The 24839-nt window shown below is 39.2% G+C and overlaps 1 protein-coding gene across 1 annotated transcript in view; it reads left to right on the top strand.

Annotated features, from left to right (window-relative positions):
• The first annotated feature begins 3587 nt into the window (after nucleotides 1–3587).
• The window catches only part of OSMR (oncostatin M receptor), a 28210-nt gene continuing 6958 nt past the window's right edge, over nucleotides 3588–24839 (top strand). Inside the window, exons 1-14 of the mRNA XM_058044030.1 lie at nucleotides 3588–3727; nucleotides 5485–5599; nucleotides 8331–8431; nucleotides 8842–8938; nucleotides 13179–13336; nucleotides 14848–15007; nucleotides 16532–16804; nucleotides 17391–17517; nucleotides 18781–18938; nucleotides 20919–21055; nucleotides 22322–22475; nucleotides 23005–23081; nucleotides 23492–23714; nucleotides 24233–24415. Of these exons, the coding sequence (XP_057900013.1) occupies nucleotides 8866–8938; nucleotides 13179–13336; nucleotides 14848–15007; nucleotides 16532–16804; nucleotides 17391–17517; nucleotides 18781–18938; nucleotides 20919–21055; nucleotides 22322–22475; nucleotides 23005–23081; nucleotides 23492–23714; nucleotides 24233–24415 (1723 nt within the window). The 5' untranslated portion in view covers nucleotides 3588–3727; nucleotides 5485–5599; nucleotides 8331–8431; nucleotides 8842–8865. The remainder of the gene's footprint in view (nucleotides 3728–5484; nucleotides 5600–8330; nucleotides 8432–8841; nucleotides 8939–13178; nucleotides 13337–14847; nucleotides 15008–16531; nucleotides 16805–17390; nucleotides 17518–18780; nucleotides 18939–20918; nucleotides 21056–22321; nucleotides 22476–23004; nucleotides 23082–23491; nucleotides 23715–24232; nucleotides 24416–24839) is intronic.

Below are 24839 nucleotides of genomic sequence, written 5' to 3'. Positions count from 1 at the left end.
CCAGCTGAAACTCAAATATGAAAAATAAAGAATTACCACCAAAGGTATCAGCAAAAGTGAGTTTATTCAGATATGTTGTAAAAATGACACTTTTACAGCACCATTCAATGGCAAGGTTCACTGTGTTCTCTTGCACAAAGGACGTAACAGTGATTCAAAGCTACCGATACAAAAATCTTCCTGCATTATAATACTAGATTATGCATGGTATCTGTCAGTTACTGAGCATCTGCTGTTGGTGGGATGTCTCTCTGCTTTGATGACCAAACTCAGGAGGTGTCCCTGCTCAAGGGGAGATCCCATGCAAACAGCAGCGTATGAGAGAGAGCTTGAAAAATGTTCATTTTGGCTGACATATTTCTGGAATAAAGTGGTTGCCTGGTAGTCAAATTACATGCAATGGGAAGTATACCTGTGAGATTCCTTGCACCCACAACTTTCTTTGTTCCTAGATAAGTGAGTCCTAGAAAAGCTACCTGCTATTCATGTGTTATTTACACGATCAGTGAGCCAAGCTCTTATGCATCAATGCTCACCTCTTTTATATTTTTATAGAATGGACTGGAACTAGAAAAGTTCTTGCCCTGGTAATGCCCTGGTCTTTACCTTCTTTGGAGCCTGTAATAGCTACCCTTAGTTTGGTTAAGGAGTTGAGTACATTTGTCACACTTGGTCAGCTTGTTTAGACATTTTAGCCAGACACAGATACTCTGCAAGAAGAATACACATAATTGAAAATAAAGCAGTTATTTGGCTAACAGAGAGAAGAGCTAGCTAGAGTTTAATGAGCTACTAGACACAGCATTACTATACTCAACACTAATATTAAACTACTCAAGAGGTCTTTGCTGAGCAGGCAGGCATGAGCCAAAAGGGTAAGGGTCAGTTCCCATGGCTCTCTGGAGAGGGATCCCAGCATTTCTAACTTGCAGTCTTCCTTTAACATTTAAGACACAACACAAGGCCTCACAGCTAGTCCCCAGCCGACTGTCTAGCTTGACCAGGCTTCCCCACATCACCTTTATGATTTTACACCTTTTCATGCTGGTACTTTCGCTCTGAAATCCTTGAATACCAACAATCTCATGTCCACAGCCCTACTCTCAAAACCTCTACAGATGGCAGACTGTCATAGCAGTCTGGATCAAGATCCAGCAGGTGTGTCGTGCCAGAGGTGGGCTTTGGATACATGTACACAGCCAACAAAACACCCAGGAAAGTGAGGTGAAACTCAGAGCTGTTCTTACAGACACAGACGGTGCCATGTTGGATTGGATGCCTTCTGGGCTACATTGCTATAAGCTGGTGTATATAGAGAAGTTTGGTACCTGACTTGGGATTTTAAATTCTCTGGGTTCTGTGACACTTGACACACTGAGCGTCCAGGCTATTTTGTGGATTTACCTTCATTCTTCTCTTTGTATTTCAGTTTTCCTGCTCAAATATCAGGAACTTGACAACTTGCTTTTTGAAACACTTTCTGACCAGACTTGAAATTCATTACAGACATTATTCAATAACTCTTTAGGGCCTTTTTGGTTTTAATTAGTAACTTGAGCATTATTTCTAAATAGCAGTGAATTCATATGTTCATAAGGAAGCATCCACATGATCCTATAAGTTCCAGAATGAACAATGTAAGCTAATACATTGTTCATTCTGGAACTTATAGGATCATGTGGACCAGTAAAAGCATAATCAGAGACTGTTGCTGCTACCCAAATATAGAGGCAATAGAGAATTTTCCAACCCCTGCCACAGCAGGATTGAAATGATTCAGAAAATGTTAAATATATTGATAGATTTTAAAAGGTGTCTGTGCTAGAGACCTAAAAGAATAAGTTAACAAACATAAGAAAAAAGAAAAGCTAAAATTTTGGCATCTAACCATAGACATCTGTGATTTGCATTTTCAGTAAAACATAGCAATTAGACGACCTTTTATGTCTGGTCTGAATTATGAAACAACAGCAAATGTCCAGCTGTGGTGTCTCCAGACCACAGGCAGGGAATGAAAAATGAGTGACCCTCTGTGAAAAGTTCAGTTTATATGACTCACAAAACATACACATGAACTGCGTGGAAGAAATAGATGCAACTATTCAGAATAGTTCTAAAGAATAAAACTATCCTTTGACTGCAAATTATTTGCCTGACTAAAAAGCAAAAGCGTCGTAAGAAAATGGAACTCCTGACTAAGGAACAGGATGTTACTTGGCAGAGGAAAGTATGAGACATCCCTGAAATACAATGAGGCAGGGAACAAATGGCTAGATAGCAGTTCAGAAGAGAAGGATCAAGGTGCTGAAGTGGACCACAAGAAAAGTGTAGGTTATCATGATGTATAAGATAGCCTATAAGGCTGAAAATTTTGCAGTTGTCATCCCCCTGATGAAAAGCAACCAAGCTTCAAGAAGAGACAGAAGACGTCTTTTATGAAGAAGTGCTACAAACTGAAAAAAACTTTCACCATGAATGTCCTGGAAGGGATGAGCAACAACCCTAAACAAAACTTTCTCATGGCTACATCAGAAGATGTAGCCAGGCAGCTTTTGGCATACTGTACCTCTCTGAATGAGGCCAGTCTTAAGGGGGCCCACAACAGAAGCATGGTCAACTCCTGGTTTCCTTTCGTGTTTTATGTGATTTTTTTGGGAGTGAATAGTTTGCTTTGTGAGCCATAGCCTTAGCTGACGAGGTTTCTGTGAGGGATTTCCTCAGACAGCGGTACTGTGGCACGGCACCAGGCTGGTTACGGCCTGGTCCGAGCCCCGCTGCGGGCACCCGGCACCTCCTCACTCCGTCCGCCCCGGCGGCCAGAGCGCCCGTCCCCGCTCCCGGAGACACAGGGACCCTGGGGCCAGGGCACCAGAGGAGAAGGCGGCTTGGGGACATCACTCCTGCCCGCTGGGGACCGGGCAGATCGGAACGTGTCCATTCTCTGTCCCTCTCGGTCCTCTCGGGGTACCCCTGCCCCCCTGTCCCTCTCGGCTCCCCCGGACCCTGCGGCCCTGAGGCGCCTCGAGGAGGGGGCGGCCTGCGTTCTGTGTCTGGGAGCGCAGCCAAGGGAACGGGCCGCGCTTCCCGGAGCGGGGGAGAAAGTTCCGAGAAGCGGCTCACCCGGCTCCTCGAGGTGGGAGGAGTCGCTGCCCTGCCCGGGGAGGGGCGGCCGAGCCGCTTCCCGGCATTGACCGTGGGGGCCGGCGGGTTCGGACCTGCGGGGACCCCGCTGACGGGGCCGTGAGGGCGCTCCCGGCGGCTGCAGGTGAGTGATGCCAGTGTCTCCCGGTCACGGCAGCTCCCCGTCCCTTCAGTGACCCCCCGTCCTTCAGATCCCCGTCCCTTCAGTGACTCCCCTCTCCTTTCCTTCCCCGTCCGCGGGCGTCCCGGCCGCCCTCGCTGAGGGGAGCTCTGTCTGCCCCGCTGAGGAACACCCGCCTCTCCACTCTGGCACTTGTTTTGAAGTGGGCTGTGGAGTTTTTGCTTTGAATTTTAGCACTTCTGATGCCCTCTCCCCCCGTTGCCCGCCCCTTCTCCCATATTTTGCAGGTACAGGGCTGGAGCAGCATCTCGTACGGCATCTCGGACCTCCGGGAACCCGCCAGCATGGTCGCATACCCATGAATTTAAGGCGCCTCATGACCGTGTAGTCTCCTCTGCTTTCAGGATGCCACTGCTTAGCTACAGCATAAAAGCTGCTGATTTCACTTGCGCAAAAATTACCTAGGTGGGTAGTGGGTAAAATACCGCGTGGGATGAGGATGCTGCACCTACCAGAGGTGATTCGGGTTTGGTTTCAACATCCCCTGTAGCATCTGTTTCAAGAAAGTGTTGACTTGTTCAGAAATGTGAGCCCAGACCTTTAAATCTGGCATGATACAGAGAAAACTTATTGCTCCTTTATTTTAAGCAGCTAAAATCCATTCCTTGATCTCAAGGCCCTTTATATAAATTAGAAAACATAAATTCTAGTGTGGTTCCTGAAGTTTTTGGAGTTTGACTATTTTTTGCAGAACCTTTTTGCCTCTGCTTTTATCTAAATTTTGCATGTGTGGATCAAACTCCCGCACAATATAGATCCTAGCAGAGTTACAAGTAGATAATGCTTGATAATTAACTTCTCTACAATTCTCTACAATTGCTGACATTTCTGATGGGGCAGGAGTAGTCTTACCAAGTTCATAAATTGCTTTATAGTTTTAGATCCCATTTCCCCTCTTTCTCAACTGATTTTTTGTTTGGATTCTTGTCTTTGTGGGACCATGCAATGCATATTTTTCTATTTTGGCAGAGATTTTCAGCAAACCCGCAGCATGCATCACAGAGCTTTCTGTTTATCTAAACACTGGAGCTAAAACTACCCCTCAGTGGTCAAATCATTACATGTGTATCAGACCTTAATTATAGAAATTACTTTCTTTCTTATGTAGCCTTTTAAATTTGTTGCTCAGCCATTAAATTACAAAGGCTTATTAGGAGCTTTCAGTGTCTAATACACAGATGTATTTTGTGTACTAAGTGTAATTGAAACCACCTTTAAAATTACTTGGGAGAAAAAAGCAAGTACAAGGACTGAAGGAAAGATTCATCCACTTTAGAATGTGGTATCTCAGATGCTCATTTTCTTATTAGCATTCAGGATTGTTGACAATCAAATTTTCAATTTTCTATATAAACTGTGATTTTTGTTTCAGTTTTCATTCCATCTATTTAGCTTAATGTTTAGGATTAGTTAGCCTGCCTGTGCTCTGCTTACTTTCTAGGGGTGTCCTCTGTAGGCTGTAGAATGAGTTTATTAGATTTTGGCCCTAAAATGTCACTTTATGTTATCAATGTTGTGTTGTGGGGTAGAAACTTGGACTATGATTCTGATCCTCAGTTACTTTATGAAGTAGATGGAATAACAACATAGGATGAACAGTGTTATGTATTATTACTTGATTTGCCTTGCTGACCATCTTCTTCCATGTCTGCTTTAGAAAAACTTGTTCAGTCCATGGTTCAGTTCATGAGTTGGTATCCATATCTAATATTTAGGTACTTTCCATTAAATAGATTAAGTGTTTTGCAGCTGAAAACATTTTTTTTTTCTCAGCCTATGTACATTCTCAGATTCATTTAAGGATTTGGCTTGTGCCTGGCAGCTGTTTTAAATAAGCAAAGCAAAGGGCACTGAGAAAACAAAGTTGTATGAAGTATGATTTGAAATATGTGCCTTGCAAGATTGCTACAAAACAGATTTACTCTGCAGTCAGTTTTGACTAGATGTTCATAGCAGGGGCTTCTTTTCCTGACACACACAGGTTCCAGGTCCTGCAGCATGTGCACTGTATAGCTCCAACTCCTAGTCAATTGAATTTTGGTGCTTCAGTGACTTTGAAGTGGTATTTGATGAAATGATAATCTTTGGTGGGTTTACTAGTAAATAATGAGAATTTCTTTTTAATTTCATGCATGGCATCACAAAAACTTTGGCTTGGACAGGACTTTGGGGATCGTGTAATCAGCCTTTAGCTCTGAAGGAGAAATCATCTACCTGGAGATATTTATTTAAAATATTCACAGACCACCTACTTAAGGAAATTTAATTTTCTCAAAGGTAATTTACTCCTGTGCTGCCTCCCCTTCTTGAGTGACTCCTCTTTAATTGTGTTTAATCTGAACAATTCCTGTTGCTGCTGAATATTATTTCAATTGTTGTCAGCTCTCCAAAATAATTCTGTTCTATTTAAGTATCTGTCAGTGCTGATTAACTTCAGGATAGGCAGGGGAGTCCCAAATCCCTCTGTATCAGTTTTGTCACATCCCAGGTTACATTTTTCCAACAGGAAAATTATAATTAGACTATGAAGTTATGATAAAAAAAAAAAAAAAAACCTCCCCCCCCCAAAAAAAACCCACCAACTAGTGTTTTAGCCTGCAGCCTGACAAAACCAAGTCTGCTTTATTTCCCCCAGAGATTCTGAGTTTTTATAAGAATGGAAAGAATGTATACTAAAGATGAAAGATTTGTTACTCAGTTAGCTTCTGTAGTCCTGGCAGATCATTTGGTGCCAAACTGACTTCAACTTGCTACTCATCATCTCGCCTTTTCTGGCTACCTGTCTTCATTCCCTTTGTTGTTCTATTTGCACTTTTGGCAAGGATGTTGTTAATCTATTACCATAATTTTGCTGTTGTTACTTTTTTTTTTATTAAATTGGTAATGTATTTTGTAGAACTGTAGCCAAGACAGACTTATAAATGATGATTTTATAAAAGTACTTAATTATTGATAATACAGTATAAGTGCTTGACATTTGTTGGTGGTAATTATTATGTGTGATTAATTTGTTAGTCACAGGCAGATATTTCTGAATAAAGAGGATTTAACTAAAAATACTGCTCTTATATTAAGGACCCTATTTCTTTCTTCTCAGCTAGTGTTTCATTTATTTAAAATTAGTTCATGTTCTCTTTTGTTAGAGAATTCTAGGACTTTTCTCATGAAAACCGGTTTGTTACCTACAATTGCACATATTACCACAATTTATTTATTAGATTAGATTTATTTATTAGATTTACTAGATTACTAGTTTAATATACCGAATTTCAGTTTAATATATCAAATAGTGACAACCATTGTCACTATCCAAATAGTGACAATATGACTGTATTTTGGTAATCACTTATTATATTACACTATAGCAGCACAAGGCTTTTCATCTAGGCTGTGCCACTAGTGAACTGGTGGTGTAAATGAATTGGTGTAAATGATTAGGTGTTAGTTAAACTAGGCTCAGTTTCATCTCAATAGTTGAGAATCGTTCTTAAGAGCATTAAAAAGTTTGGATATATTTTCCAAATAGGAAGTAACTTAAACAAGTATTCTAATATGTAAATATTCCACAGTACCTTCCCACTGTTTTTAATGTTGGATTTAAATGATTCTTAACCAATGGTGCAAAGTTTGTGTGTCCAACCCCAAAGATATTTACAAAATTAGGAGTCTTGCAGGGCCAGATTTTCGTCATGCTGATATAATTAAGCCAGGAGATATGCTGCAGAGAGGTGCATCCTTTGACTTTGGAAACAGATTTAGTTTCACGTTTTTCCTGGGGAGAGAGAGAGGGGAAAGAGGTTTGTAAGATTTGGCTTTGTATCTTAATATAATTTCATACAGCTTGAAAAACAGCAATCTGCTGAAGGAGTTCCCAGAAGTTTTAACATGATCTGCCTTGGAAAAGTTTTTTTGTGTCATTTACTTACCACTCTTTTCTCTACATTCTCCTGTATTATTCCAGGCAGTACAGAACCAATTATTCTCACTTTTAGGTGCTAAACAACCGTGGAAAATCTAAAAAAAAAAAAAAATTTCCCTAAATCGGGTTTTGGAATAATCTAATAGTTGCATGTGAATTTAGCTTTACTTCTCAAAAATATTTAAATTCTTCATACATGGTGATCTTAGTGTTACATAAATACTTTTGAGGATATTTGTTTAGCGGCAGGAAAGACTGCAGAAACTTATGCATTAGGCAAGACAACACACAGCTGGTAAATATGGGGGCCTGCATGTGAAGCATTTGACCTCACAAGGAGAAGTTTGGGCACACTGCAGCAAGGGTGCTTGTTGTGTGCATTGAGCCCTGGGTTGCAATGCTGCATGCAGGGCTGTTCTACAGCATTCGTGTGACCATTAGAAACATATTTTAAAAAAAAAATCTGAAGTCTTTCTTTTTATCCTTTGGAGGAATTCAGAGCTTCTCAAAACCATGTAAATTAATTAAACTTATTAGACTTAAGACTCTGCAGCTCTGAGGCATTAAATCAGAAGTTTTCTGCTAGAAATAAATTCCATAGTGAATTCCTGGCCTTTCTGAAATCTTTAAATGTTCTGTTCTTAGCTTTAGTGGGGACAGGTCATTTTGGTTATCTCCTGCTAAGCAGTTGCAGTGTCTGTTATGGAAGTAGTGATAGAAGACTATCAGTATTCTGCACAGCTTCAGAAATGTAAAATGTACAAGCTTTACGTTAAAGATAGCTGTATCCATTGTCCTGTTCCTGTTATTTGTACGCCTTGTACCCTCTGTGCCTGAGAGCTTTAACCATTCTGCAGCCTGATGTTTAGCTTTCCCTTCAGCATGGAGGAGTTTGCAAGTGACTCATGTCTTCTGAAATCTAACATACAATCAGTCCTTCAGAACTGGGCTGTGCAAGTCCAAGAGTTTCATCCTGGCACAGCATGAGTGTCAAAGCTGTAAATGGAATGCAAAATAGAGCTGTGTGTTTCATGAGATGACAATCCATCTGGGAATGGAACTTGCTAAGACTTGATGTGTGTGTTTCAGCTCCAGCCTAACTAAAGCCCTCCATATATAGTGTCCTGGGTGCTGACAGAGGAGTCTGCTGGATTCATCAGTCAGGCTGTTGGTGGGGCAGAAATCACAAGGTATTTTTCACCTTTAATACTCTTTTCCCCTTGTTAGGATGGATATCTTCTTGTGCAGGAAGAAAGCCAAAATACATTAGGACAAACTTCTACTTCAATATTTATTTGAAATAAGTGGATAAAAAACTTTAAAGATATTGTGTGATTTATTTGTTTAGACTCAATTGAACTTTTTGAGTATAATGCTACTTTTCTGTAACTAGGTCTGAAAAACAAGAGGGTTACTTTTTTCATTCCTTATCTTTCTTTGTGCATTCTTCCTGAATTTCTCTTAAGCTTCCTGGAGTCTGTGTGATTGGGTTTTTATTTATTCATTCTTAAATATAGTAATATTATCTGGACTATTGTTTGGCATGTTGCATTTCTCCTGAAAGAAACAAATAAATAAAAACGTTTTCTTTGCTGTTAAGTCTTATGCAGGAAAAGGTAGACAGATGATGAATCACTTCATGATTCTGGCAGTACTGCTCTCCCTGAGGACGTGCCACACTACATACTCACAGCAAGGTAAATTTCTGAATGTTTGATTTTATTTGAAAGCAATCTACAACAATTGAAGCTTTCAACTTGCTGATTTGTAAATCTCTGATCAAGCAACATGTCACACATTTAATCAAATTATTCTCTTTGGTAGGATAATGGAGCAACTTTCATTATTACCTTTTGTAACCCTGTTATGCAAAATTACCTGTTGAATCAACAACTTACAATGATGTGAAGCCAAAGTGTATTTATTTATTTTCTCCTCCTCTTTCTCCTATGATCTGTGATCTTCAAATAATTTATTTCCTCTTTGACAACTCCTATGGTTTTTTTATTTCTTTCCTTTTTTTGTCTCATCTCTGAAAACTTTAGCATTTCTGTTGGCTCTTTTCTGATTGTGCCACAAGATTCCAGGACCAGATTTTTATTTTTTATGCTTTGCATACTTATCCAATACAAATACAAAAAGAAAATATGCATATTTGAAGGGGGAAAACTTGAATATAATGATAACTTTTCAAAAGGCTGCATATTTTAAGGTAAAAAATACTTACTGTGTACTTGCTGCTAGCAATAGCATTTGGGTATGTCTCCATAAGAAAAAGAAAATTCTTAATTTTCACCTTTTCACCTTTCTGTGACCACCACTAAGAAGGCAGACCTTACCAGGCTTTAGACTGCTTTATGGAAATTTTATTGCCTTTTTTTAAGTTGGTGAAGAAAGAAGAGATATGTTTGGGGTTTTAAAAATATATTTATTATCATACTGAAGGGGTAATATATCTCTTTCAGACATTTTGTCTCTTCAGCCTTGAAATTCACCACTCACCCAAGTCTCAGTTTTGAGACGTATTACTAGGCCTCCTAGAATGGCAAAACTTTGTAATGCAGGCAAGTCCAAACAGTTCCTTCATTACAGTAACTTGGTCACTTGTTTTCACATGTAATTTTTCAGGAGTAAAATTAGTGTCTGTTGTTAATCATAACTATTCACATAGTCTTGAGTTTGCTTGCAAGTTAAAACAAGTCTTAAGATGCCTTGATCATCTAATTTTGCTAGGAGATAATATTGTAACTGTAAATACTGCAAAATACTTCCACATGTTAAAACTACGCTGCAAAGTTCTTTAATACCTACATTGTAAATTTGTGATCATCAACATTTTGGATATGTTTCTTCTATTTTTTAATACTGTGTATAAGCTCCAACTGATGATTTAGACTGTCATATGCCAGATTTTGAGGAAAAAAAATAGGGTGGGGTATGAAGTGATATGTTGTCTGCCTGAAGAGAGTTAGTGGAGGGACACTTGTACAGATGGAGAAAAAACAGAAACTAATAAGACCTTAGCAGTTCTTTTATCAAGCTAAGTAAGTGTGGCAGGTGGAAGTATTCTTTATGGCAAGAAAAGAGATGATATTTTCATTTGGACAAAAAGAAACAGATGCAGAGAAGAGATGCAGGCTCATCATCAATGCAATAGGCATAATAATGACGCAATTAGATTTTGCTAGGAAAAAAAAAGCAGAAAGAGGATAGGGAAATTCAGAAGATATGCAGAATTTTCTTTTAATGGTGTATCCTGAAGAAAAAAGGGGTTTCTGCCAGCTGGCTGGCTTTTCTTTCAGGTATATTTATTTTCTTTCCCTGGGCTCTTACTTTGTGCCATTGAATTTAATTGAGAGACTAGCAGGGTCCTTTCCTTTCCCCAGATCCTTTCTTTCTCTGTTGCCTGAGCAGTGCAGACAGAAAAAACAATAGACAACAACAAGGCCCAGAGTTCTAGATCAGTATGTGAAATGAGATCCCCTAAGAAGTTTGGTACACGGTGCTTCAGGTAAATGGATGGTGAATGTACCAGTAAGGTTGATCAGAATACTGGATACAGATAACATTACAGTCAGTTCTTAAGCATAAGTTGGATTTTAACAGTGTTTATCTTGTTTTGAGGGTATAAGTCTGAAAAATGTGGGAAAATGAAGTGTGTTTTGTTCTATTTTCCCAAAATAAAGTGATACTCCACTTTCACGGTTAAGTTTATGAATCACTGTGTTGTTTTGGTTGTTCTGGCTCCTTGCCTAGTCACTTGTTGGCAGTGAAGCTAATAAAAATATTTCTTTTTTCTGGTAAAACCTAAAATTGATGCTTTGTCATCATTCAGTGAAATTTACCTCCAAGCTTTCCACCTTGTTTATTCAATTTCAGACAGTAATTGTCATAGGTACTGGGTTTCCGTATGGCTGTATGAAACTGATGGACCGTGTTGTTACCATAGCCAAAAAGGAAATTTTGTTTCTGCATTTGAAATATTTTGCACTTACCTTGCAGAGACACTAAGGGTGTCAGTTCTGCTTTCACATAAATTTATGTCTTAATCATTTCCTGGTAATTATGTATTAACAGTGAGACTTTACAGAAGGTGTGTTGCATATATTTCTTTCTCCAAAACACTTGAAGAGACCACAGTTCTAGTTCTACAACCATGTTTTTGAGCAGTTAAACTTGATTTCTTCTCCAAGCTTATCTGAAGATGCTTTCTCTAGATGGAGAGCATATGGTTTTCATTTTGCTCTGACTTTTAGTACCCTTGAAAATGGAGTAGGTTAAAAATATCCCAGTAGAGTTTTTGGATGATTTGCTAAAAGAGAATTCTTTCTTCCAGCAGTTTTAATAACTTTATACTTTCTTTCCTCCATTTATTCTTTAAATATAGTCTGGGCTTATATAAACAACAAAGTTGTGTCAGTGTCTGTCTTCTCATAATAAAGAAGTACACATATAAAGTTTTATTTGCTTCCTTTGATTGACCAGAGATTGTAAAAACTGCTTCTTTTCTTGAGCCTTCCATTCCCTTTTCCTAATGTAAAAATCCCTGTGTCAGAAAACTTCTGCACAGAGGTTAGAGTAATGCAGATACTCGAGGATAAATTGCAGAATGATTTGGATACATGCTGGCTACCAGAAGCATCTGTCAAAATGTAGATTTTCAGTGTAAATCTCCTGAATGCTTGTGTTTCTGCTAGTGATACATGGTGAAAGTTTCAGGTAGTTCCATGGGCGAAGTGTCTCCGGGAGACAGGAATGGAGGTGGCGGTTTTGTGAAAGGGGGCTGCTGAGGGCACTCAATCCTTTGTGTCCCTGATCATTCTGGCTGTAGTGTGGCAGGAATGCACAGAATGAGTTCTATTTTATTAAAAGGTGTAGCTATTTTTGTGTCTCTTTTCTGTGTCTTGGTTAGGATAAACATTCTGACCTTGTCCTTTTATAACAAGCAGAAGCACCTTGGAAAGCATCTGTGGCAAAAGAAAAAAATTAGTTATTCAGTCGTTTCAGCTCCCTGGCTTCATTAACAACCAGATCAAATTTAGGGGGTTTATGTTTGTGTAGTTTTCAGGAAGTAGAGAAATGACAAATCAGTGAGTGCTATATTTAAGCTCTTCCAACAGTTAGGGTTTTTAGGGAGGGGTCACAAAGGAATAATCTAAAAAGAGGAACCACTTACAGGGTTATTGGTAGTTTTCCACAGAACAATCTTGCAGGGCCTTTTATTTCCCAACACCAAAAGGGACTTCAGTCTGACTTCTAAACTTTGCTTTATCATGTCATGGTCTGGAATTAAATCCAGACCGACAGAAGTGTGTACAAGTTCCATTAGAACTAAGTGTGTAATTCCAGTAGAAGAATCCACGGCCATGACCTAAGCTCTGTGTAGAGCAATTAGGAATGCACTTAATACTAGGCTATGATCTAAGCTAGCTACTGGAGGGAAACCCTTACCCTATTCTGTTAAAATAACAAGTTTTGCGTGAACTCCTTTAGTCTGCATTAAGTCAGAGATCAAAACAGCCCAGCATTTCTGCCCTAATGATATGAAGGCTTGCTGGGGTTTGGGATTTTTTGAGATTTAGTCCTTCTTAATACATTATGCTGTTCCTCTTCCTAAGATTATGAAGGGATGGGTCTATATTCCCATAAAACAGCTAGTAAATTGACAGCATAAAGAAATTAAACAGCATACCAAATACTGTGGTGGAAAGCTATTGAATAGATTCAGGAAACTCATTTTAGCCTGCTGCATTTTAGCCTGAAGAAGAAGAAATATATTTTCTTTTGTCATCATCAGCATAGGTCCTGATCACTTTCATTTTTTTCTTTCAGAACCATCTGGTGTGGAACCTAACTTGCCTCTAACCACTCTTTTTTCAGATCTGCTTTGTAACTTAGCTAGACAGTAATACTTTTGTGCCCTTTTTCTGCTCCTAGAGTCTGATGTGTTTCCAGTAACGTACCTTAATGTTTCCAAGGATTTGGATCTTCAGCGGCTGCTGGTGGAATGGGATGTTGTCAAGTCAGCGCATGATGCTGAGCTGGCAATATCTTTTGAGATACAAGTTCGTCGAACCAATGAAGTTGTGTGGACAGTAAGTGTGCTTAGAAAAGAAGTGTATTGTTATTTACAATGATGTAAGATGTAGTCATGTCTCTTTGTAAAGTCCCTCTCCTGATGGTTTTCCTTAGCATCTAAACCAGCAACATTTTGTGAAGAGGAGATCACCCATATAATAGGGTTAGGCCTGTTACAGATGTTTTTCTGCTTGTCACTTCTGTATGGGAGCAGTCTCCAAAGAAAATTTAGAACTTTGTTAAACTGAAAAACTGCACTTGCCCTTTTAGAGTTGCTGTTTGTCAGAAAGTACATAAAATGGACAAAGGCTTATTTTTCTGAAATCAGGGATAAATAAAATAGGCATTGTTATAAATCACAGCTTACTTCAATCACCCTAGCTGGTGGTGTTTTGTCTCTGAATTTGAAGAACCACATATCCACTACTAAATGAGCTCTATGCAGTTCTGAAGATTTTTACCACTTTGATATGCTGGATAGGATCTTTAGCCTGATGAATAGATCTAACCCTGAAGTCAGTAACTGGGGCCATAATAGCTACAAACTTAAGTTTTGGGTTTTTTGAAGTGTCCTTCACCAAATTCTTATTAACTTGATGGAAGGAAGTAAAAGTGTTTCAAATCCAAGAATGTAGTCTGTTGTGTTATTCATAATAAACACGACAAGTTACTTTGGATGTCACTACCATATAGGAATATATTTGCTTCTGTGTTTTTCTGAAGTATGTGTACCAATAAAGAAGCTCTGTGAGTCTGTTCATACCAAAGTGTGGACAGCCTATATAACTTCTAGAGCAGTGGTGACATTCCTCAGGGCTGTAACTGAGAAATTAAATTTTGAACTGATGGCAGAGTTTTTCTCAGAGCAGTGCTAATGTGAAAGTGCAGGTGTTGCCAATGGAAAGCAATACTGGAGAGAAGTTCTCTGCTGCTCAGTGTCATACTAGTAGCACAGCTCTGGGCACAAGTCATACTAGTAGCACAGCTCTATATGCTGAGAATGCTGAGAATCTATCATTTTGCTAAAACATGTAGAATGATAGAATGTCATAGGCTGGAAAAACTCTATGAGGTCATTGAGTCCAACTGTTAACTCAGCCCTACCAAGTCCACATTAAACCACATCTCTAAAAGTTGAATCTGCACATCTTTTAAATCACTCTAGGGATGGTGATTCCACCACAGGGATATGTAATCCAGAGCATTAGGATGCATTTGTAGGCAGTATCTTATGTAATAGTGGACACAAATAACCTACAGAGAGTCTCTGAGAGCAAATCCATGTCATGAGAACAGGGTCTCACTCCCAAATATGTCAGCACATCAGTCACTCCACTATTGCTAGCACAGATCTGTAAGCAGTTGATTAGTTGCCTAGTTACTTAGTGTGAGATCACATGTAGCTAGTAGAGTTTCAGACATTCTTTTTCAATAGCATTTTTCTCCTTTCCCACTGCTTTTGGTTGTATTTCCAAATCTTCACGTTGCTGTGTTTTCAATACTTTCCCTTACTGCTTTTTGTTTGTAGGAGTTTCGGGATGTCACACTTGATAAACTGGGAAAGCCTCTTCATTGGACATGGGATTCAAACATACCTTTGGAGTGTATGTCACATGCTGTGAGGATCAGAAGCAAGGCAGAAACATCAAAAATCTGGAGTCAGTGGAGTTTGTGGGAGACTCTCCCAGGTATGCAAAACAAGACTTTGTAATATTGGGGTTTTTTTCAAGTATAAAGCTAGTTTTAATTCACCAGTGAATGTAACCATGGAGGACAGTTCAGGAGAGATAGCATCACACCAAGAATCCATTTTCTCTGAGCACTAACCAGTTCCTTATATTTTGCCAGCAGTAATAGAAGTGCTTCAGGCATTGCTATAATTTGCAGACTATCTTCCTAAGCTAGTAGACCAAAAGTTTTAGAGCTTTTCTTTTACTCACACATTAAAACAATGTAGTAGATGAAGTGACATGGGATCTTGGATAGGCACATCCCTGGCCTAGACTCAGGGAAAGGAGGAGTAGCACAGAGCTAGGGGCTGCATGATCTGATGAATGTGTGGCTTTTGTCTGGGCTTCATAGCTTGAAGTATTACAGAAGCAGAGAGAAATGAGCAAGTCAGCTCCTTATTTCACTTGGAAGGAATGTCTTGTGAATTATATGAGAATAAACAGGGAGTAAACCAATAATGTAATTAATGACATCACAAAATTTATCCTTTTTTTTGGATTACCATGTCTTACTAGAGCAGTTTTGTTTCCAGAGAATCTTCTTTATACAACATATGTAACTACTTTAGAAAACATGAATGTAGTAATTTTATAATGAAACACTCAGCAGTGTTTAGAGCACCAAGGGTTTTTAAATATTGGAGACATCATGTCTCCAACAGAAGAGGCATCGCAGGTGTTCATACTTGGATTGTGGCACTCGTTTCCCTGCTGTTATATAATGGGCAGTAAGATGCAAGACTTTTTTGTCCCACAACCTCCTCAGTCTTGGAGATTTTATTTTTTTCAGTTGCAAGTGGATGCGGCTCAAAAATACTATTTCCTGGTCGCAAACTAATGCCACATTACAGACCTGATTTAGAGTTCTCTGAAAGATAGTAACTCTAGATGTCATCAGGTTTTTGGATCAGATTCTTGAGAGTAGATTTTACTGTGCAATATGTGTAAAAAGCTGTGAGTCACTTAAATTCCATTAACTTTCCCACCCAGCAAGCAGTCCAACATAGAAGCTATGGGAATCTCATTCCAAGTTGATTATCCGCTTGATGTGATTCAGTCAAAGTTGGCTCCTCTTAGCTGTGCTCTGCAGGAGCATCAAACCATCACATGATGTTTTTGTAACCCCCTGTTACAAGTCTTCAAGAGCAGGTGGTTTGAATGTAAGCAACAGCCTGTGCATAGGAGCAGGAGATGGTGTTCCTTTGTAAAGAGAATTCTTGACAGAACACTTTTGTTTTTCTCTTAAGTGAAAAGAAGTAAAACAGATTTAGTCTCTTAGGTAATTTGTTGGACTACATTACATGTTTATAGGTTTAAGAGAAAGGTATTTTTACATGTGAAATTCATCTCTGTATTCAGAAGAATACTAAATAAAAGTCTGAATGGATAATATAACACTAGCAATTTCTTGTGTAAATGTTCTGGCTGAAGGCTGCTGCCTTGAGCAGATTTCAATTTTTTTTTTTTATTTTTAATTTGCAGGCCTGGACACTTCAAACAGAAGTGGGCCACAAATCTTTCCAAATGAAAAAGTTTTAGCAGAAGGCTCTAATATCACTCTTTGCTGCATTGGAGGAAAAGGTCAAACCATTAAGGAATTCTCTGTATACCCAACTGTTGATGTTGTCAAGCGCACAAAGAGTCAAGTCAGACTTCTCACTGTGGGAAATCTGTCACATGACAAAGGGTCTAATATTCATGTCTACTGCTCTGATGAGGATAAGGGGTCACATGAAGCAGCTTTCTATGTGGGTAGTAAGTAATTACATTGTTACAGTTTTATTTACCTCTTGTTATTAACTCAAGAATGGCTGTAGAAAAAATGGACGAGGAAAAAATCTTGCTGCAAGTTGTCATGCTCTTGTCATGTCTGGCTGAACTCCATCTGACTAGAGATCTGTAAACTTACATAGAGGAGGCAGGAAAGAGTAGCATTAAATTAATTAACCTTATGACAGGTGGTTGATTCATAAATACCCCCATCCATTTAGGAGTTCAGCTTCATTGTCTGTGTGTGTGTGGTAAAAACAGCACAGCCTCCCTTTTGAAGGCCAATAACAATTTTTAAAGATAGAAAAGAATACAGATTGTATACGTGAATGAATGAGTATTAAAAAAAGATTAGGTAGTGTAAAATTGTTGATTGCTATTGACTCTTGGTGTTATCCAGACCATCTCTGCAGCAGGCTATTGAATAAGTTTAATTTCAGTAATAACATCTATAGTAAACCAGACTTCGTATTAACCATTATTTCTAGCTTGTTAATGTATTAAAAAGGTTGATGAGTTTTGCCTTGACTGCCATGATGTTGTTGTTTTTTTGATTATTTCATCTGACAAGAACCACCTGATACACCTAAGGATTTTTCCTGCCAAACCCAAGACATGAAAAGAGTAACATGTACTTGGAGAAAAGAAGAGACCTATCTCTATGGAAGGAATTCACCACAATACACCTTGTCTAAAACGTAAGTCTCATTGTTATATTAATTCTGATCTGTGCTGTACCAGTTACCTTTCCTTCTTTCCCTTAGAATCTGTGGATTTGTCCATGTAATTAGCTGCTTGCCTTTTTCCACCTCACTGATCACTAATTTAACAAAGCTTGAGCAGTGCAGAACTGCTCTGATTCATACTAACTATAACAAAGTTGGCAGTCCTTTAGATCAAGTTCTGCCTGATAAAGCTTATTCTAACCATTCTTTTAGTTAATATGTTTGGATATTGTTCAATAGGTATGAAGACACCCTGAATTCAGGATGTAGATAACTTAAAAGTATAACATAATTATTGGGTAGCACATAAAACAAACAGATAACTAGGATCTCATCAGCGGGTGGGCTGAGTATTAGTGTGCTCATGATCCATTGACACTAATTCTGACTCAAACTTAGCACTCTGCCTGTTTGTTTTCCTTTCTCCCTAGTTGTTTTCCTTTAGGATTTTAGAGCTTTACTTGTTGATGTTATCCTTCTTGAGTCCTTGAGCCACTGACAATCCAATCTCAAATGTCCTTCTTGTGTCTATAATTTCTGTAGTTTCAGCTGGCTTGTTTACTTTAAAAAAAATCTGCAGACTTTCTCAAGGCTCTTTCTTAGCAGCATGAGTCAAGGCTACACAGCTGTGGCATATCAGACACGGCCCTTACATGAGGAGAGAGGCTTTATAGCAAGGCCTGCAGAGAGAGGGTAACTCATAACACAGGACAGGTCATAACCACAACAAACTTTCATCAAAAGATCTCAGCAGAAAACAGGACAGCATTGCGCATACCTTCCTGTTCTCTGCATCACTCACTTCCATTAAGATACTGTGATGCTGTGGGCAGCATTCTGATTTAAAAATGGAAGGTCAGAAGATGCACTTCAAGATGCAGTTGAAATTACAACTTCATTTAAAAGCTTGGTGATAAACATGTAAATTATTTAAGTCTTTGCAAATAAGTCTCTGATTTAGACTATCCATAAGGAAATTTCTAAAAGCAATGTAGCTGTATCTTAAAACGACAAACCTGGATTTCAAAGGAAACTTTCTTTTAAGAGTGTTTGTATTCATCATACATCAAGCTAAGATAAAGAAGTGGGTGGCTTCTTATATAAGACCCCTCAGCTTTATTTTTTATGATGCTGTATTCTAATTGGACATCAGAAAATTCCAAGATCTGTGTTGATTGTATATTATGGACAACATCTTTCTTTGCCCTGCCTCCAGCCTCTCACTTGCTTTGATAGGTCATCCCAGAAAATGGCTCTGTGCGAAGCAAGTTGTCCTGAGCAGTGCTCATGCTCTTGGGATATAGGCCAGCAGCGGATCTGGAATGTCACAGTGACTGTGGAAAACCCACTGGGAAAGAAATCTGCCACTGATGCTTTTGATGTAAAACACAGAGGTAAGGGGTTTTTTCTGTGCCTTTGTTTTTTCTGGCTTTTTGTTGCTCCTTCTGAGCTTGATACTTCTGTGCCTCGGTTTAAAGTGTTTAAGTCCTTGATTTTTATCTTCACTGTTTAATTACTTATCTGTCCCTGTGCTACAGTTACCTGCTCTCTCTTCAGTTTCATCTTTGGGAAGTTGTGTAAATGGTAGAAAGCAGCTTTACTCCAAAGGTCAGATTTGGTTATTGGAATGACCCCTTAATGTTTTGAAATCTGCTGCTTTGCTGAAGCTGGTTAATGGAAGAGAAAGAAAATGATGCAAGGATATAAAATGGGGAGTTTAAGCAAAATATATGTGTAGGTTACTCGGGAATTGGTATGATACAAGATGTGATACATGTGTAAGAGCTATTTCTGGGGAAAAAGTGATGGTGCTAATCTGCTCTTGGTGCTTATATGGGACAGTAACCTCCGCTGTGCTACTGTAAGGGAGGAAGAGAGGTTCATTGGTGACAAAACCATGTTATTCTCTGAGAAGTATCTAATGGCCGTGGCTCCTTGTTCCCTAGTAGTTGCATCCTTTATCTCAGTGTGCTCTGGGTCCCATAAGTTCCTTCCTACTCTTGCCTCAAAACAGCTGGGTGTTTCTTCAGTCTCCAGCAGTATTTCCAGTTCTCCTTGAGTCCTCTTCAGTGTTCCCCAGGTCCCGGGGCTGCCTTACCTGTTTGAAGGCGCAGGAGGCATCATGTGCTTCGTGCAGCTCAGAAGCTGACAGGACAGTGGCCTAGAGGGCTGTTGGTGTAACTGCTGCACCCTGGCACTGCTTCCTTCCTCAGAGGCATTGCTGACAGTTTTGCAAGCCATGCTTTGTTATGTGAGGGAACTTGTGTTAAATGTCTGTGTTAGATTAGTCCCAAAGAGGCATGACAATTCTAAAATTTGATTATCTGATTGTTTGGAAGTGGAAGAAACAGGTCAAGAAAGTAGAGGAGTAAACTGACAGATTTTAGGGAGACGACACAATGTCCTTAACTCAGTTTTCATGGGAAGTCTGGCTAGAATAGTTTACATTCAATGTACTAAGTACATTAAAATTTCTTAAAATATTCTTTTTCCAGTCCTAGTGATAGTTGCAAGTTAAAGAAATTATGTATAATGCGTATGATGCATTTTAAATAGTGATTCCTGTAAAATCCTTCATGTTTTTTCTGATCCTGCAAATATTTACATTAGAATTTTCCTTTCCTTAAAGGATGATCGTAAATAAAGGAAAATGTAAGTCCACTGCTTCCAATTTTGCATGTGGTAGGTTGGACCTTCTGTATCAAAGGCAAACTCTTTTGATTATGAAAGTCCTCAAATTGTATTTCATGGACTAGTGTAATTCAATCACCTAATTTGTGAAGTTTCAGGATAAACGGCCAAGGCTGTAAGCATACCCCTCACCTGCATTGCCATGACCTCACAATTATACTGATAATATGGGAAAGTTTGAGATTTACTTCACTTGCTGAATAATCTTATACAGCAGTACAGGATCTCAGGAATCTTTTGGAAGATTCCCGAGTGCACTGGCGCTGTTTACCAGAGTGTAACTACTACAGGAGTCAGTGTTGGGGTTATGAATAAAATTTCTGTTGAAGAGGCCCAATTCTGGGGTGTAGGAATGTGTCAAATGTTACCATGTTACATCAGGAGCTTCTGCCAGGCCCTGTGGTAGAGGATTTTGATCGTTTGCAATAAATGTCTCTCTTCCTTTTGTCCATGATGTTTTAGAACATTTCTAAGTCAGTACAAGGGGATTTTTAAACCTTGTGTAATATTTACTTACATTTACATTCTGAAATGAAGTTTTACAATTTATGTGTGTTTCTTCTAAATTAGAAGAAAAAAATCTGTATTTTTTATTTGCTTTTACTACTCAGCTAAAATATCTTAATATACTATTGCATGTATATTATGTTTTTCAAGAGCTAACTCAGATTTTCCATTGGCAGTGTATCCCACTGCACCTTTCCAGGTTTGGGAAGATTGCAGAGATACAGAAATGACATTACACTGGAATTACAAAAACACTGAAATTGAACTCTTTTGTCAGACTGAAGTGGTCCAACCTGATGGCAAAGTAGAACTGGTATGAAACCTGAATTTCCTAAACAAAAACATAGTCAGAGTCTTTTTAATGTGATTAAAAAATAATTCCCCAGCAATACAAATACACTGTAAGTCTTGTGAGTGTGTTGATGTGTGTGTTTTCTGGATTTGTTTGCTTCCCAAGTTCTACACTGATTATGCAGTCCATGTGGGCAGCTGCTGTTGGCTCTGATTCACACTCCAAGCGCTGCCTGTACTGGTCTGACTGTGTTGCTCAGTGCTCTGCTGAATGGGTTCTGAGATTTGTTGAAGCTAGTGAAAACACTGAAGGGCCTAATAATTCTAAAGTTGTATAATGTAATTATACAATTTATATATATATATAATGTAATTGATATACATTAGCTACTGGTAGTCTTGATTTGTTTTTGTTGCTCATGTTATTTCACACTCACCAGAGCAGCATTGAAGGCTTCTTCTGTATCAGTCCAAGCTTTTTCTGTGTGCTGTTGACTGTAGTTAATTGCAGAGAATCTGGTTTCTAGTGATGGAATCCCAGAACAGTTTTTCTTCCCTTCCTCTTCAAGCTTCTTGAAGATTATTCAACTAGATTCCTTATCTTTTTCCACAAATGGTGAGCTTGATGGACTCTTTGCCTGTTTACTGTCACCTCTCTGTAGCTGTTTTCTTAGAAGGCAGCTTGCCTCTAGCACATTAGAATGGCACAGTGCAGATCACAGTCAAAAAGCCACAGATCACAGTCAAGCTGTGTTCTCTCCTGATTGTAGCTGTCAGATCAAGTGACTGCTGCAGTTGGCCATTGCAGGAGACAGTTTTGAGAGAGGCGTAAAAGCATGTTGGCTTTTTGACTCTTACCAGAACTCACTCTGCCTCTTGGGAGAGAGTGAGGTAAAGGCTGGGAAAAAGACATGGAGGGAGAAGGTGGCTGTAGAATGCTCTGCATAGATCTGGAACAGCATCCTACTTTTGTATGAGGTAATAGCCCAAGACTCTATGAGGCCAAGAGTTCAGTAAATTCCCTCCTGGATGTAAAAAGTACTCATGTGGAGGGTTCTGAGTGACTCAGACAGTTATACAGAGTTGACTTCCAGCCCTCTTGTTGAATCTCCCACTGTTTTGATCTTGTGCATTATTTGCCTTTTTTTGATTGTTGTTCCATGACTGCCTTTCCCAAGTGGCCCTTAACTGGCTCTTGCAGGGTATAGAGAAGGAGCTGTTTTCCCAGAGGAGAGCACCTTGCTGAGGACGCTGCTCTCTGTGCCTGTTGTGCCTTTGTGTTTTGCAGCACAACAGCTCCGTGGCGGACTCTCGGCGCGTCACGGTGCGCGGGCTGCGGCCGCACACGGAGTACACGGCCAGGGTGCGCTGCGCGGCGGCCAGGCACTTCTGGAGGTGGAGTGAGTGGAGCCAACCCCTGACCACCAGAACAAAGGAAGGAAGTATGTCCATCTTCTTGAGAAACGGAGTTTGAGGGATGTTCCTTGCTTGCACCTCTCTTTGCTGTTTTTTTGTTACTCTTCCACTGTTAGCTAAAGCAGAGGCCTATCGCATGCATAAAAGAAACACACTAAGCAAACTCCAAGAAGATGACTTCTTAATTAATTTTCAGCCTACCTGCTAGTCTCAGATATTCCCTGCAGTGCAGGCAGTGGGAAATCCAGCTGAGTGGGAAGATGGACAGACTGAGTTACAGTGCTCTGTGAGGCCTGGAGGAATGGTGCAGAGGTGGGAACAAGAGTCTGGTGACTGCAAACAAAGATTTTCTAGGGAAATCAAGCAGACTTTAATTCAGAAAAAGGAATAAAGGGAAAATGGTGTTAAAGGATAGTGTTTGGGAAAGACCCAGGAGTGATGGGAAAAAGAAGGTGTTGTGAGTGGAATTTCTTGAAATGGGAGGAAGCAGTTAAACTGCCTATCCTTTCTACAGGACAGTATTCTCATTTTATTGTTTTGCTATATTGATCGCAGCTCCATCAGGGAAACTGGACATATGGAGAGAAATTACACCAGTTTTTGGGGGACGAAATGTGACCTTGTTCTGGAAGGTGAGACATCCCTACAGAAATAAAAACAAAGCCCTTCATAAAGGTGTTGGAAATTTCTCTCATGATTTGTGTGCAGCTGATAGCAATTCAGTATGAAAATGTCTTTTACAAATCTAAAACAAATTGTATATAAAATATCTCAGAACACATGTAGCTATGATGGTGTGCTGTCCTGGAATTTCAGACACACAATTTTGGTTTTCCAAGTATTAGAACAAATCAGATGCCATAACCAAGGCTTCTCCATTGCCATTTTGACCAGTATGTATGAATGCATGGAAAAAAATGTTTATATTCTTACAGAAATAACGCATCCTGTTAGTTACTTAAAATTCTGAATGATCCTCTCATGTTTTTTCAGCAAAACTTACTAAGTTATTGTTCTCTTCCTCCATAACTTTTTTTCTCAGCAAACACCAAGTTTTCAAGCAAATGGAAAAATTATTTCATATGAAGTGACCTGGGAAAAAATAGAAGATGGCTCCCAGCCTGAAAGCATCTCTTTTTCTTCAGTCTACAATAGCACAAGGATTTTCCTTGATAACCATTCCTACAGAATCAGTGTCATGGCAAAGAACAATGTTAATTTTTCACTTCCTTCAATATTGATCATCTCTAGAGCTACAGATAACAGTAAGAGTATTTTCAGTTATAATTTGAGTTTTGTTTTGTTTCTACCTGTTTTGAGTGAAGACATAATTTCTCATCTTGGGCAACAAATTTACCTTTCCTCTTAACTCACACTACTGCTGTCTGAAAATTACAACTGTATGTTTTCCTACAGGGTGGCAGCTTAAATGCAGAGAATGTCTCCACAGAGCAAAACACATTTAGCCTAAAACTAGGGCTCAGACCTGTAGTGGGTGCCTTGATGGTGCTGCCAGTGCCAGTGGGATTGGCCTCTTGTGGCTCTCTGACTCTAAGTTTCTGCAGCTCGTGTTTTTTTGTGAATATGTAATAACAATTGCTGGATGGTTTCTGAGGTGTCAGCTTTCAGCGTGTGGAGGACCCCTTATGTCATTTAGCAAAGGAATGCAACTGTTTTATTGTTGTTTTCACCTGCTTAGTGTAGGAACTGTATTGATCTTCATTTATGAGTCTGAAGTGTCATTCAGGTCAATAATAAGAGCTTCTGTTTTGTTCGTTCATAGGCACTGAAGAGCTGAAGGAAGGACAGGTTAATGGTACAGATGATGGCATTTTTCTGTCCTGGGAGCCCAGAAGTATATATGACAGTTACATTATTGATTGGTGTAACTTTCCCAGGTTGCAGCCTTGTGATTTGCAGTGGAAGAGGTTTGGACCCAACATTTCCAGTGCTGTGATCAGCTCAGGTAAAAGCCAAATAAAGATTCTTTCTGACTGTGCAGCAGTCCTTCAAGTTGTGGGCAAACAAATAATATTTTTATATTTTGAATATTGAATTCCATGCTGTGTAGGTGTAATTCTTCAAAGGCATGTGACATCATGTTTTTTCTACCAAAATAATTAGTCACCACAAATTTACCAGCACCATTAAGCCTTGGAAGGCAGCATACTATATTAGAAAAGTTAACAAAGTTAACAAGTTGACAAAACCTTTTCTGACTGCTTCTTGAAAGAGGATGGTGAGGTTAATGAAGCATTGAAAATAATTTAGCAATAGAGATGCAGAAGGGAGCTCTATCCTAGCTGTAACATGGATCGGGAGTTTAGACTCAGGCAGTTTAAACACACAATGTAGTGAGAGGTTTGGTGCTGTCAGTGTGCCACAAATGA

This window comes from Melospiza georgiana, chromosome Z, assembly GCF_028018845.1.
Source record: "Melospiza georgiana isolate bMelGeo1 chromosome Z, bMelGeo1.pri, whole genome shotgun sequence".
In the NCBI taxonomy this organism is placed as follows: domain Eukaryota; kingdom Metazoa; phylum Chordata; class Aves; order Passeriformes; family Passerellidae; genus Melospiza; species Melospiza georgiana.
This window is presented reverse-complemented; position numbering and strand designations above follow the sequence as displayed.